This window comes from Phragmites australis, chromosome 17 (genome assembly GCF_958298935.1).
Source record: "Phragmites australis chromosome 17, lpPhrAust1.1, whole genome shotgun sequence".
NCBI classification, from domain to species: domain Eukaryota; kingdom Viridiplantae; phylum Streptophyta; class Magnoliopsida; order Poales; family Poaceae; genus Phragmites; species Phragmites australis.
This window is the reverse complement of record NC_084937.1, coordinates 23,800,128-23,813,067: the sequence shown is the minus strand read 5'-3', so window position 1 is coordinate 23,813,067 and position 12,940 is coordinate 23,800,128. Positions and strand designations below refer to the sequence as shown.

At 47.8% G+C, this 12,940-nt stretch overlaps 1 protein-coding gene across 1 annotated transcript; it reads left to right on the top strand.

Moving 5' to 3' along the window:
- Nucleotides 1-10,638: 10,638 nt before the first annotated feature.
- LOC133897978 (cyclin-dependent kinase inhibitor 6-like) lies at nucleotides 10,639-12,149 on the top strand. The gene is made up of 3 exons (XM_062338822.1): nucleotides 10,639-10,838; nucleotides 11,020-11,118; nucleotides 11,869-12,149. Exons 1-3 carry the CDS (start codon nucleotides 10,753-10,755, stop codon nucleotides 11,936-11,938), a joined length of 255 nt encoding a protein of 84 aa, XP_062194806.1. The 5' UTR covers nucleotides 10,639-10,752; the 3' UTR covers nucleotides 11,939-12,149.
- The last annotated feature ends 791 nt before the right edge of the window (nucleotides 12,150-12,940 follow it).

The window sequence follows — 12,940 nt, the reverse complement described above, 5'->3', positions numbered from 1 at the left end:
ACATCTGCATCTGGAGCCGTACATGCACCCGACATGGCCCTCCACCGGCAGACCACGGGAAGGCAGATGCCTCCTGGCCTCTCTCGACGACTTCCGGTGGGTGTACCTACACCTGTGACAACCCACGGCTTAAGGAACAAGCTCCCTCCAAACAGTCATCGTGAGGCTTCATCGGCTCGACCGTAACCGAGCCTCGGTGGCGACATATTCAGTACTCCGGATGCTAACATACAAGGAGCTCATCTTATTCTCATATTCCTTCCAGAATTGGATTCGACGAATCCACTGACTCCTATGGTCAATCAAGTCAAGATCCTACTCGATGCGGCTCAGAACCAAGTCGCTCGAGCAAATAATCCTCGCAACTCCAGGTCCCCTAGTCGGAACTGTCCCAGCTTGAGGAGCCGTGGGTGAGAACGCTCTCGAGTAGGGGAATACCAGACGAGAAGCTCATGTGGTCGAGCCCAAAAATGATACTGTGGGTCAAACTGTAGCTGCCCTATCCATAGACGTGGGCATCAGGAAGATCTGAGGAATCATATTCCTCACAACCGGCGTGACCTACGTATGACGATCGAAAACCGTCGTGAGGAACTCTATGAAGACGATCGCCGCTACTACGACCGCAGATCTACACGACGAGATCGTCGATATGACTCCTTCGCTCGGAGAGATAGGCGTGGCGGTTCTCCACCACCTCCTACTGAAGAGTTCGACGGGGGCTACGAGGCTTTCGTACGCGAACTTCGGTCTATTCGGTGGCCCAAGAATGTCAAAGGGGACCCGATCTAGAAATACGATGGGAAGATCAATCCCAACGAGTGGTTGCAGATCTACACCACCGTAATTCGAGCAGCCGGTGGTGTAGAGCTTTTTGAGTTGGCCGACAAGTGTGTGAAATGAGCGGAAGTGCTGATGCGCGCTAAAAACCTCCAACCTGGCAAGGACAAACCCAAATCCTCGAAGAACGAAGGAAAGAAGAACAAACCTGGTGACAAGCGCAAGGGTCCCGATACGACTGTAGCCGTTGTCGACAGGAGCAAATCGCGCAACACTGGGGACAACAAAGTCCTCAGTCGAGGTGGTGGAAAGTGGTGCCCCATCCATCGGAGCAACCAGCATGACTTTGACGAGTGCTTTGTGTTCAAGAAGAAACTTGATGAGAAGATCAAGGCAAATGCTGAGCGTGGTATTAAGTAGGTTAAGCCTAATGTTGAGGATGACAAGCCCTAGTTCCACGAGGCTGACCACAGCTTGGCGCACATCTTCAAAGGATCTACCACATATGAGTCCAAGAGACAGTATAAGGCGATCGAGCGAGAATTTAACCTGGCCCTAACTAGGCCCACTCTGTATCTCAAGTGATCGGAACAGCCGATCACCTTTGATCAAACCGACCATCCGGTCGTTATACCACATCCTGGTCGATACTCGGTCGTAGTTCAACTGACCATACTCAACATCAAGGTTTCCAGAACTCTGATCGATGGAGGTAGTTCACTCAACCTCATTTTCTCCAAAACCTTGGACAAGATGGGAATCCAGATGTCAGAGCTTAAAACTGGAGTCATGCCTTTCCACGGCATAACTCCCAACTCATCGATCGTGCCTCTCGGCCAGATCGAGCTGTCGATAACGTTTGGCACGCCAGACAACTTCCGTATAGAAAAGCTGACCTTTGATGTTGCGGATTTCAAGACAGCGTACAATGTGATCCTAGGCCGCCCATTGCTAGGCAAGTTCATGGTGGTGGTTCACTATAACTATCAAGCGCTTAAGATCCCGTGTCCCAATGGGGCCATTACGGTTAAAGGAGATTAGCGTGTAGCAGTCAGATGCGACAAACAAAGCGTGGATATGGTCGAATACTTCAATCGAGTGGCCATCGCTCCTAAGGACGCAAATTCTAAGCATCAAAGGCAGCAAGGTGTTGTTGAGGCCAAAGACTCCAGGCTCGTAAGTCTTGCTGGTACTACCAAATCCGACGACGCCAAAGGCAAGGCCTATGACAGCGTCAGTAACACAAAGATCGATGGTTGCGTCAAGGCAGTGCCCCTCGACCCGCTTGAACCATCCAAGACGGTTAAAGTTGGGGCCAACCTTGACCCCAAATAGGAACTCGAGCTCGTCACCTTCCTCCAGGAAAACCAAGATGTGTTCTCATTGCAACCGTTCGATATGCCTGGGATCCCCAGGGAGGTGATCGAGCATAGACTGGCTGTTAAACTTGATGCCAAACCTGTGGTGCAGAAGCAGCGATGATTTGCGGAAGACAGGAAGCGTGCCATCCAGGAGGAGGTCGATAAGCTCCTAAAGGCGGGCTTCATTTGAGAAGTACATCATCCTACATGGTTTGCGAATCCCGTCCTCGTCAAGAAGGCCAATGGCAGATGGAGAATATGTGTCAACTCTTTTCCTCTCCCGCGTATCGACCAGATTGTCGACTCTACGGCAGGTTACGAGTTGTTATGTTTTCTAGATGCCTATTCGGGGTAACACCAAATTAGCATGGGATTAGAGGATGAGGAGAAAACTGCTTTTACTACTCTTTTTAGGTGTATTTTGTTATGTAAAGATGTCTTTCGATTTAAAAAATGTTGGTGCTACGTATCGAAGGTGTATTCAAAACTGTCTGCAACCCCAAATCGGGCGCAATGTAGAAGCGTATGTCGATGATGTTGTAGTCAAACCGAAAACCAAAAATGCATTGGTTGACGATCTCAAAGAAACGTTCGACGTTCGACAACCTCAGAAAGTATCGCATGATGCTTAACCCCGAAAAGTGCATGTTTGGCGTGCCGTCCAGCAAGCTTCTCAGCTTTCTGGTGTCGAGTTGAGGCATTGAGGCCAACCTACGCAAAATTGAGACTCTCGACTAGATGCGGTCACCTCGAACACTGAAAGAGGTCCAGAAACTAACATATTGCATTGTTGTTCTTAGTTGATTCATTTCCAAGATGGGCAAGCGTGGGATGCCTTTCTTCAAGCTGTTGAAGAAACAAAATCGGTTTGAGTGGACAAAAGAAGTGGAGCGTGCCTTCCAGGACTTAAAAAGGTACTTATTGTCTCCATTAATCCTTACACCGCCTAATGAAAAAGAGGAGCTCTTTTTTATATTGCAGCTACCCCACAAGTTGTAAGCACGGTACTGGTGGTCGAACAGGAGTGTCTCGAGAGAAAGGCCAAGGTTCAGAAACCTGTTTACTATGTGAGCGAGGTTCTACACGATGCAAAGCTACGGTACTCGCAAGTACAGAAGCTGATATATGCAGTCTTGATGTCTTCCCGAAAATTACGGCAATCGGGAAGCTACTGGACGAATCATGCAATGGGCGGTAGAACTAAATGAGTTCGACGTAATCTACGCACCACGCACGATCGTGAAATCCGGAGTGTTAGCGGACTTCATCGCTGAATGGACAAGCGTTGAAGAAGTAAGGCCAAACATGGTCGAAGATCACTAGACGCTCTTCTTTGATGGATCGCTCAGGCTCCAGGGCGCGGGGGCTGGCATTATGCTCAAATCTCCAACGGGCGACGAACTCAGGTATGTTGTTTAATTAGATTTTAAAGCCTCCAACAATGTTGCAGAATATGAAGGACTGGTAAACGGGCTCCGCATACCTACGTCGCTTGGAATTAAATGACCTTTTTTTGAAAGAGGACTCACAACTAGTCATAAACCAAGTTCAAAAGGAGTACCAGTGCTCAGACGACAACATGGTGGCTTATTTACTCGAGGTACAAAAGCTTGAGCAAAAGTTCGAAGGACTAGAAGTGACGCATATCAGAAGGAATGATAACTCTGGTGCGGATGAACTTGCTAGACTTGCTTCTTCTCGAGCACCGGTACCTGTAGGAGTCTTCGTTGAGAAACTCCTTAAACCATCTGTCCCGACAGTTTGGCGAACGGATGCTGCCCAACCCGACCAGCAGTCTGACTAGGTCAGCGAGGCAGAACCCGCAGAAATGGATGCTGCACTACTTGAACGCCACCTGACTTGGATGATGCGTCTGCAGAGAAAATTGCTTGTAAATCCAAGCCCAAGCTCTGCAAACAATTCCTCTTTCTTGGCCTTTCTCCATCTGAGGCTTGAATATTTTGGAACCGTTCCCAAGGGCCCAAGGTGGTTACAAGTTTCAATTTGTGGCTATCGACACGTGCACCAAGTGGATCGAGGCCGAACCCGTAGGAAAGATAACAGCAAAAGCGGCCAAGAAGTTCATCAGGAGCATAATTACTCGATTCAGCATTCCGCATTGGATTATTATAGATAACGGTAGCCAGTTCAGAAGCGGGACCTTTATTGCGTTCTACAAAGAATTCGGTATCAAAACTCGTTTCGCCTCAGTAGCTCACCCGCAGAGTAACGGTCAAGTTGAACGTGCTAATGGAATAGTCTTACATGGCATCAAAACTCGGGTCTTCGACATGCTAAAAGCTTACTTGAAACGCTGGGTAAAAGAACTTCCCTTAGTACTATGGGCCGTTCGTACTTCAACTAATAGAGCCACTGGTGAAACTCCGTTCTTCTTGGTTTATGGAGCGGAAGTGATGCTCCCGACTAAGTTACAGTTCGGATCACCTCGAGTGGAACATTAATCTGAAGAAGGGCAGGAGCAACTACGAGCGGATTACATAAATTTACTCGAGGATTACCGAGATCGAGCATCTATTCGAGCGGCTAAGTATCAGTAGACATTGCGTAGATATCAAATCCAGATAATTCAACCCAGAGAACTCGCTGCTCAGGACCTCGTCCTACGAAAAGTGCAGAAATAGGCTCGACACCACAAGTTACCACCTAAGTGGGAAAGACCTCACATAGTAGTCGAAATCACTCGACCTGGGTCAGTACGGCTATCTACTCCGAATGACGAGATACTCGAGCACTCGTGGAACATCGACCAGCTCCGAAAGTTTTATTCATAGAAAAGGTAGGTTACAGGTAAGTCTATTACATTTGATTCGGTTAGCTACTTGATTACATAATCTTTCCCTTTTCCTCTAATCCGTGTGGCTAGTGCAAAATTAGCAGAAATAATCCGCCTAGCTCTGGCAAATAGTGAAGATCCACCACCTCCGAAAGTTTGGAAGCGTATGGACCATCATTCGCCCTTGAACGAGTCAAGGAACCTTTTATACTCCTCCCTCGGGCGGTAGCTGATCACCCTAGGAATCGGTCGCCGACCAACATAAGGGCCAGGAAAAGTGGACAAGGCGAAGGCCCTGCTGGAGCTGCTGACCGGCGTTGGTGATGCCGAGTGGTCTTCTACCTGGCGCAAAGGTGATCTGGCGGTTGTCGACGGAGAAAGCGACCGTGCCTCCTTCGCCGGTGATGACTCGGGGGCTCCACCGCTGAAGACCTCAATGGCGGCTTGGTCGATGATCCGGTCGATATCACCACCATCCTCATTCCTCTTCGGTGCAGAGCGCTGCGCTGAGGCATATGTCTTGATGTAACGGTGAACACGTTGAGTGAGGGGACAGTGATGATCTATGGTGGATGCTTCTTCCCTCTCCTTCTGAGGCCCGCTACTCGAGTCCTCGTCATTGGAGGACGTGATGATAATGACTTCAGGAAGTATCATGGCGAGAGGCCTAGGGGAGAGGACTTCTTGGATTGGCTCAAGAGGCAGAGATGGAGTGGTGGTCATGGCTTCAAGCTCTACGAGTCTTAGGAGGCAATGGGCAAAGGAAACAAAGGAGACAACAGACAAACGGCTTCGAATTCCCTCTATTTATAGCAGGGGAAATGGGTCTTATTGTGCAAACGTAGCCGTCAAGATCTGAAATAATGGTGTCGCCTCAGGCGCGTAGCACGTTTGGTGGAAGTCATGATGGCGTTATGGCTTATCTCATCTCTGCAAATAGGGATAGGCAGCCATTATGACGCGTCAGATCAATATTGCGGTGAAAACGAGTACAAATGAGAGTGGGATCTTTTAATGCCCACCTGCCTGGTGGTTCGAGTTCACTCGATAATCATATTGCAGTCAAAATCATAACGCTTGGTATTAGTCTTTTCCTCACTATTACGGTCTTCTCGAGTACTCGAGGGCCGTCTAATGCCTTATTTAGTTAAGATTTCAGGTGTTGATAGATGCATAATCGTATGGTCTTGAGAACGATGACAATATACCAGTTATTGCATCTACTTATGATAATCCTATTTTATCGACAAGGAAATAGATGACAAAAGCATAATAGATTGGCAAAATTTAACCTTGCTGCATGCATTCTCAGATCATAAAATATGTCTTACAAGTGCCAAAACAGGATGGACCATCCGTCCCAGGGACTCCCCTCACTATCGTCACTAGGAAAACTGAGCCTCAATGACTCGACAAAAGCTGGAATTACCGACTGGACACTTTCTACAAGCTTTGCAGCCTCCTCGCTAGTGCCATTAAACTTGACTGTAACCAATAAGGTATCGAGCGTAGGGTTATAGCTCTTGAGAATACCTAGCAATGTGGCAGCGCTTGCATAGGCTGCTTGGGACATGAGGTCGAGGGTCTGCTCCTTCAGCTCTTGAAGAGCCGGGACATCAGCATCCCTTTCAGATATCATCGCCTTCTTTTCAGCTCAAGCGGTGTTCATTTGATTCCTGAGTCTCCCCCGAAACTTGACATCGTCATCAACCTTCTTCATTGCGTCAGCAAGAAGCTTTTCCTTGTTATTGCAGGAGGACTTAAGGCCTAAAAAAAGGTAAATCGAATAATAATTCTTTGCTAGTCACCCAATAATCGAATCACGCACTTGTGATCAAGAATAGGCTTACGTTCAATTTTCTCCCTCTTTGCTTCGAGCTCCTTGTGATGGTTGGCCTCGGCGGCAGCTACCTGAGCGCTTGTAACCTGGAGAAGAGTTTTTATCGCTGCCCACACATCATCAGTCGGGATTGATATTGAAGTTTCACTTCCCTTGAGCTGCAGGTCTTCTTCGGGAGCACTCGAGGCAGGATCTCTAATTGGAGCCAAGGACGAGTCAACCGGGGAAGTTAGCCCCGGATGGCTGGTCGAGACGCTGGCAACCTTGGTTTGCGTCTCAGTCGATAGTCTGCAATCAAAAAAATAAGAGAAGAGGAAAAGAAAGGACCGGTCAGCCGAGATCAGAATCCAGGACAAACCTCTTTGAAATCGGAAAGTGTGAAATGATCCTTGACTTTTGCCTTTTTGTGGTCACCTTCTTTGTTCTTGGTCTGGCAGACAAAGCTGGTGGAGGAGTTACACATGGACCAGGCAAAGTCAAGGCATCAGTAGCCTGCAAAGAACCAGATAATAAAAATACATTATCGAGTGAAAGTATGACCAACTAAAGAGCGATAATTTGACTGAAATTACCTCTCTAGTCAAATCATCAGGCATGTCAGTCCCTCGAGTTGGCAATTGCGAGGACACGCCAGACATCCCTAAAAAAGAGCCATCCATGCAACCCGTCATTAATAGAATGACCGAAAGAAAATCGATAACTCGAGAAGAGTTACCTTTTCAGCCGGGTCATCGAGAGTGGCGGTTGCTCGAGGAGGCAATTAGGCTGGTACGCTCGCCGTTTCCTAACAAAAGGCCACTCATCCAAACCAAATGCATTCAGGTATCTACTTGATAATTTGAAAGGAAATAAGAAGATAATAAAAACTTTAATCAGCATAACTAAGGGCTCCTTCGCTTGCGCTTGAGAGGGCAAGGATCCGACAACAGATCAGAAGATGGGGATGATCTCTTTGATCGAAGAGATCCCTGGGCCTCCTTATTGGTCGATCCTTCCCCCTTGTCGGCGGCATTGGCGGAAGTAGCACCGTCGAGATCAAAGACCTCGCTCGAAAGGATATGTTCTTCACGGAAAACTGGAGCCTGCAGTCACACAGACAAGTTAGAACAAATAGACAATAACATGTCTTACTGTTCCATGAGAAAATCCTTACGTCTGGTCGAGGATTCACTAAGGAGTAAGGCGCAATGCCACACTCCGGTGCGCCAGAAGAAAAAATCTTGTTTAGCCGGGCGGTGACGTCCTGGGCAGGCAGGGCTAAAAAAGAAAAGAAAGGTTTACTCGATAAAGCTCAAAGATCATAGCCAAACGAAAATGGCAAAGTGCTAACTAAGCCTTACATCCGGTCGCATCCCTAGAAGCATCCTCATCCCCACTGTACTCCCAAGTCAGGCACATTCGCGCCTTCAAGGGACTCAATTTCTTACTAATAAAGTCTCTGACCACATGCCACCCAGTAAGGCCAAATTGCCTCACCATGCCAATCTTGTTGGCGAAGTAGGTGGTGTAGCTGGACTCTCAATGCTCTTGCGTCCAAGAAGGATTTTGGATGGGAAAAATACCTCTATACACTAAAGGAAAATCGATCGGGTTGGGATTGGAGACGTAAAATCAAAGTTTCTTCCAATCCTTCGACCAAGAGGAAGTTAGGGGAACTAAGATATAGGAGTTTCTCATCCAACTCCTCAACTGGAAACCATATCCCCTGACACATTTATTTTCGGTAATCCTTTTCAGTTTATAAAAATACTGAAAAAGGTTCAAACTTAGCTCGATGCCAAGGAAAGCCTCACAAAGATGAACAAAAATACTCAACATGGTGATCGAATTGGGGTTCAGGTGATGAAGTTCAATCTGGTATTGATCGAGCATATTGAGAAGGAACTTGGAAGGAAGGATGTTAAAACCACAATGGAAGAAAGACTCAAAAATTACGAACTCATGCTTGATCTTTTAGGAAGGGAATCTCTCACCCGATGCCGTCCTCCATTCGACCAGGCTGCGCAACGGCACCACTCCTTTCGCTTCAAGTTCCACCAGCCGAGTTTCTTGCATAGCTGAGGGTGTCCAGGCCTCAATCATGAACCTTGCCTCATCATACTGATCGGGCGAGGCGCCGGCCGCTGCTGCGTCCGACTGCTTCTCCGGTGAGGAGGAAGTCAGAATCATCGAGGAAGAGTTGGGATCCATGGATCTAAACTTCTTTCTGGCGGTGGTGCTTGCTAAGGCAGAGAAAGCTGAGAGTATTGTATAGGAAGATTGATGGCAAAGGACGAAGAATGGCCGCTACAAGTCCGGGTCTTACAGGTAAAAACCGAAAAGTTACCGCCGTTTCAACCACTCCCACCTTTACAACGCACCCATACCTGTCGTTTTAAATTTCGAAAGGTTTTTTAATTCTACTCGGAGTCGGATATTGATCAGTTGAGTTCTTTAAATCTTTCTCTTCAAGTCTCGAGTGCGGTTAGCCATAGGGCACTCGACCCGACTAAGCTTCCACTCGATACTCGAGGAAGGATCCGTCCACACTCAATTCTTTCGACTATGAGCCTGATCCACTTTACTTGACCAAGCTTAAACTTGGCAGTACTCGAGTGGATGCTTATGGAAACCTCTTCTCCGAAGTAGAGTTAGGGGGCTACTGTCGAATATCTAACTATGTGGTATATGTGTATAAGGAGTACATCATATACATACAAGGTATATACGACGCATATTCGGCAACTCCAGATATCACGGAACCGAATCAGCGGTACCTGATACACCCGGAATCAAGGAAGTATATACCGAGAATGTTTAGATTGGTTACCCAAACCAATACGACCTGTATTCAAAACAGATCTATCTACTTAGACGTTAAGAAAGACAACTCCCTATCGACTACAGCTGGATAGGATTCGGTACCTCACCTCTATATAAGGCGAAAAGGCCGTGGGGAGAACAAGGAATAAGGAACTATGAGCAACACGAAAGGCAACAATAGAGGAGTTAATAGATGACTTTAACCCTATGGCAGATTAGATCCAATCAACTCATTGTAATAGTCTTAGCCACCTTGCTTGTACTCAAAATCATCAATACAAGGTAGCAACACCCCTACATGATATAGGGTAGTACTCCAATCGAAAGCTCGAACCTGTATACATCATTTTATCTCGCTTCGTGATTAATCCCTACCCTCAAAGGTACCTAGTCAATTTACGGATATATTGTCGGGAACTAATCTTCGACACAAATGATTCCACGCACCTTCACTTCGTCGTGCGCCGACAAGGCTCCCTGCCCATCTCCTGCAGCACATGTCGTGCGAGCGAGCAACAGAGCGAGCCCCACGAGTGCCCCGAACCACACAACCGGCGTGCACATACCCTTCCCCGTTTCCATCCGCATCTCGGCGCCCACCCCACCCTACTCGACGGGTGGCACACCGGCACCTATCAGGCATCGGCAACTACACGGTCACAACTCACAAGACAAGTATAAGTAGGCGACGAGGTGGGACAGCGCAGCAGCCCCCACGTGCACGCTGCTCCGATCCGCCCACCATTCTCTCTGTGGCGCGGTAGGCGGCTGCTGTTAATAATAGACCTGATTTTATGTATTTAAGGTCTATATCTAATTTATAATGTGACATGTAATAATTTATTTTTTATTTTTTTATTAATTATTTTTTATTTTATTATTAATTATTAATTATTTATATTATAAATTTTATTACACGTTATATTATAAATTAGATATATAATCTAAATAGACGAGATCTTATAAGATTATTTTTGCTGTTGGTCGCCCACCCGTGATGAGCATAAGTAACCACGGCTCCTCCACCGTTTCCCAGCTAATCCAATCGTTATCCCTTCCCACCCCCACCCAACCCGGCCCCGTAACACCCAACAGACTACACACACCCACACAGGCCGCGCCACGGCCGAGAGGGAAAAACAAAGAACAGGGGAGAAGAATAAAAAAAAAAAGGCATGGCTGCCGCGACCGCGGCCGCCACCGTGACGGCGGCGGTGCCGAGCTGCAGCAAGCGCGAGAGCGACAACGTGGGCGCCGGCATGTCAGTCTCCCTCCCTGCCTTCTTCGCCTTCCTCCTCCTCCTCCTCCTCAAGGAAGCAGCTGAGCTTCGAAGCTGTGTATGCTGCGCTCCTGCTTAAAGAACTCTCTGCTCGGCGCCGTGGCTAATTAATTCTCCTCTCCGTTACCCTTCCTTTGTGTGGGACGGTTGTTGTTGCGCGCAGGACGAACAAGGTGAAGAGGGGGAGGTCGCCGCCGGATGAGGAGGTCGAGGCGTTCCTCGCCGCCGCGGAGAGCGGTGTTGCATGGCGCTTCGCGACCAAGTGAGTATAGGGCATGCGTCTGAGCTCCAGCTCCTTCTCTGTGCGAGCTGCGAGGCTTGGCCCCTGTCCTCTCAAGCTTCCATACTTCCATTATTTATAGTAGCTAGCTAGCAGAAGCAGAAGCAGCATGCACAGCGGTGGGTCTGTAAACTCCGTTGAAGCAACAGGACCCTGCTCCTCAAGCTCTGAAATTGTCAGTGTGGTGCTGCACACTTGCACTTGCAGACAGTAAAAACTGAGAAACGAAGTTACTGTACCACTAGCTTGTAAACTGCACTAGAGCAACACGTGGCCTGCTCTCTCTATTTTTTTCTACTACTACTAGTACTCTACTTTTTTATAATTTCTCTCTCTCTTTTTGTTGAAACTTGAAAAGAGTGTTTGCTAGTCTAGAAGTAAGCAAAATTACCTTACGGCTTGGAAGTCTATCCTCTGGTTCTGGGGCCGTAAAAAGATCTGCAGTCTAGGGGAACATGTCATGTGTGATGGCTACAATAGGAAATGGCATTTCCCACCGGGCTTTTCTTTTGGAAAAAAAAAAGGTACAGCTAGGATAGCCTGCGAGGTTGGCACAGGCTGTGAAGCTCTCCACAAGCCGTATGGTCCATTTTTCTTCTTCCTTCCTTTTCTTTTCAAAACCCAATTTCAGTTCAACTTTGGCCTTCCTGTTTGGCAAATCTGAAGAAACTGCTCGCATGCTGGCAGTGCTATCATCAGTGTTGTAACCTTTGGATCTTTTGGTTGTTCAAGGTACAACTATGACGTTGTCAAGGACGCTCCAATGGACGGCCGATACGAGTGGGTTCGGGTAAGCCCATGACAATGCCGCAACAGCCAGTCAACTGTCAGATCCAATAGACCGACCGCTTGTGTCCTCTTCCATCTTTCTCTTGTAGTTTCCGTGAAATGCTTTGGCTGTAATTATGCTCACGAGATGGCTAATCATGTGAAGGATTCACACTGTAGATTGCACGTCAGTGGATGTTCCACTTGTAACTTCGTATGTGCTTAACTTGTCGTTGTGCGTTCCATTTGTTTGTTCTCCGTTTCATCTCAACCAAAGCTCGTCACAGTATAATCAGGCCTACAAGGCTACATTTCATCTACCGAACTGTACAAAAGGATACTTTCTTTTCTGATATCAGAAAAGACTCGGACGAGTAAGACGGGTCCTTCTATCTTCTGCCCGTATAGCAGGACAACAGGAGTCAGAAAATACTCTGAATTTTTTTTATCCAAGGAGTTCTGTACATTGTCTTACAGTTCTCCTCGGGTGCTTATTTTCTCAGTGAACTCATTCATGTCTTCTGCATTTTGTTTTCATACATGACATGATACAATACCCCCCAAAAAAACTCTTTTCATTGGTTCAGCTCTGAATGCCGGTGTTTGTTCATAGCTCATCGTAGGGCGTGTTTGTCGAAAGAGCATGTCAAACTGAAACAGAGGAATTCAGGCATTTGTTGTTCAGAATACAGGTACCCAGATTTCAGTTTCACTGCAGTGTAATTTCACACGACCAGTAAACAGGCGCAAGCATTTCACAGAGGGGGCCAGAGCCCAGAGGCAGGAGCTCCATACCATTCGCACGTGCTCTACGGTCCGGAACGCCTCGGAATCGCCAGCAGATGGCCGCCGCTGCCGCCTCCACGCCGTCGCGCCACGGCTGCACCCCCAGCGCCCGTCCGCCCCTGATTGACTACTCCGTCGGAGAACCTCGCGCGCGGCGTGGCAACCGACCGAATCCCCACCGAGGGGAGCGGGTGGAGCGCACCGGCCGTGGAGCCGTTGGACACTTTGGCACGAACGCCATTCGTAGTGC

Coding starts and splice junctions, on each gene's coding strand:
- LOC133897978 (XM_062338822.1), top strand. CDS start 10,753: ATGGCTGCCGCGACCGCGGCCGCCACCGTGACGGCGGCGGTGCCGAGC. Junction 10,839..11,019: donor GACAACGTGGGCGCCGGCAT/GTCAGTCTCCCT, acceptor TGTTGCGCGCAG/GACGAACAAGGTGAAGAGGG. Junction 11,119..11,868: donor GCATGGCGCTTCGCGACCAA/GTGAGTATAGGG, acceptor TGGTTGTTCAAG/GTACAACTATGACGTTGTCA.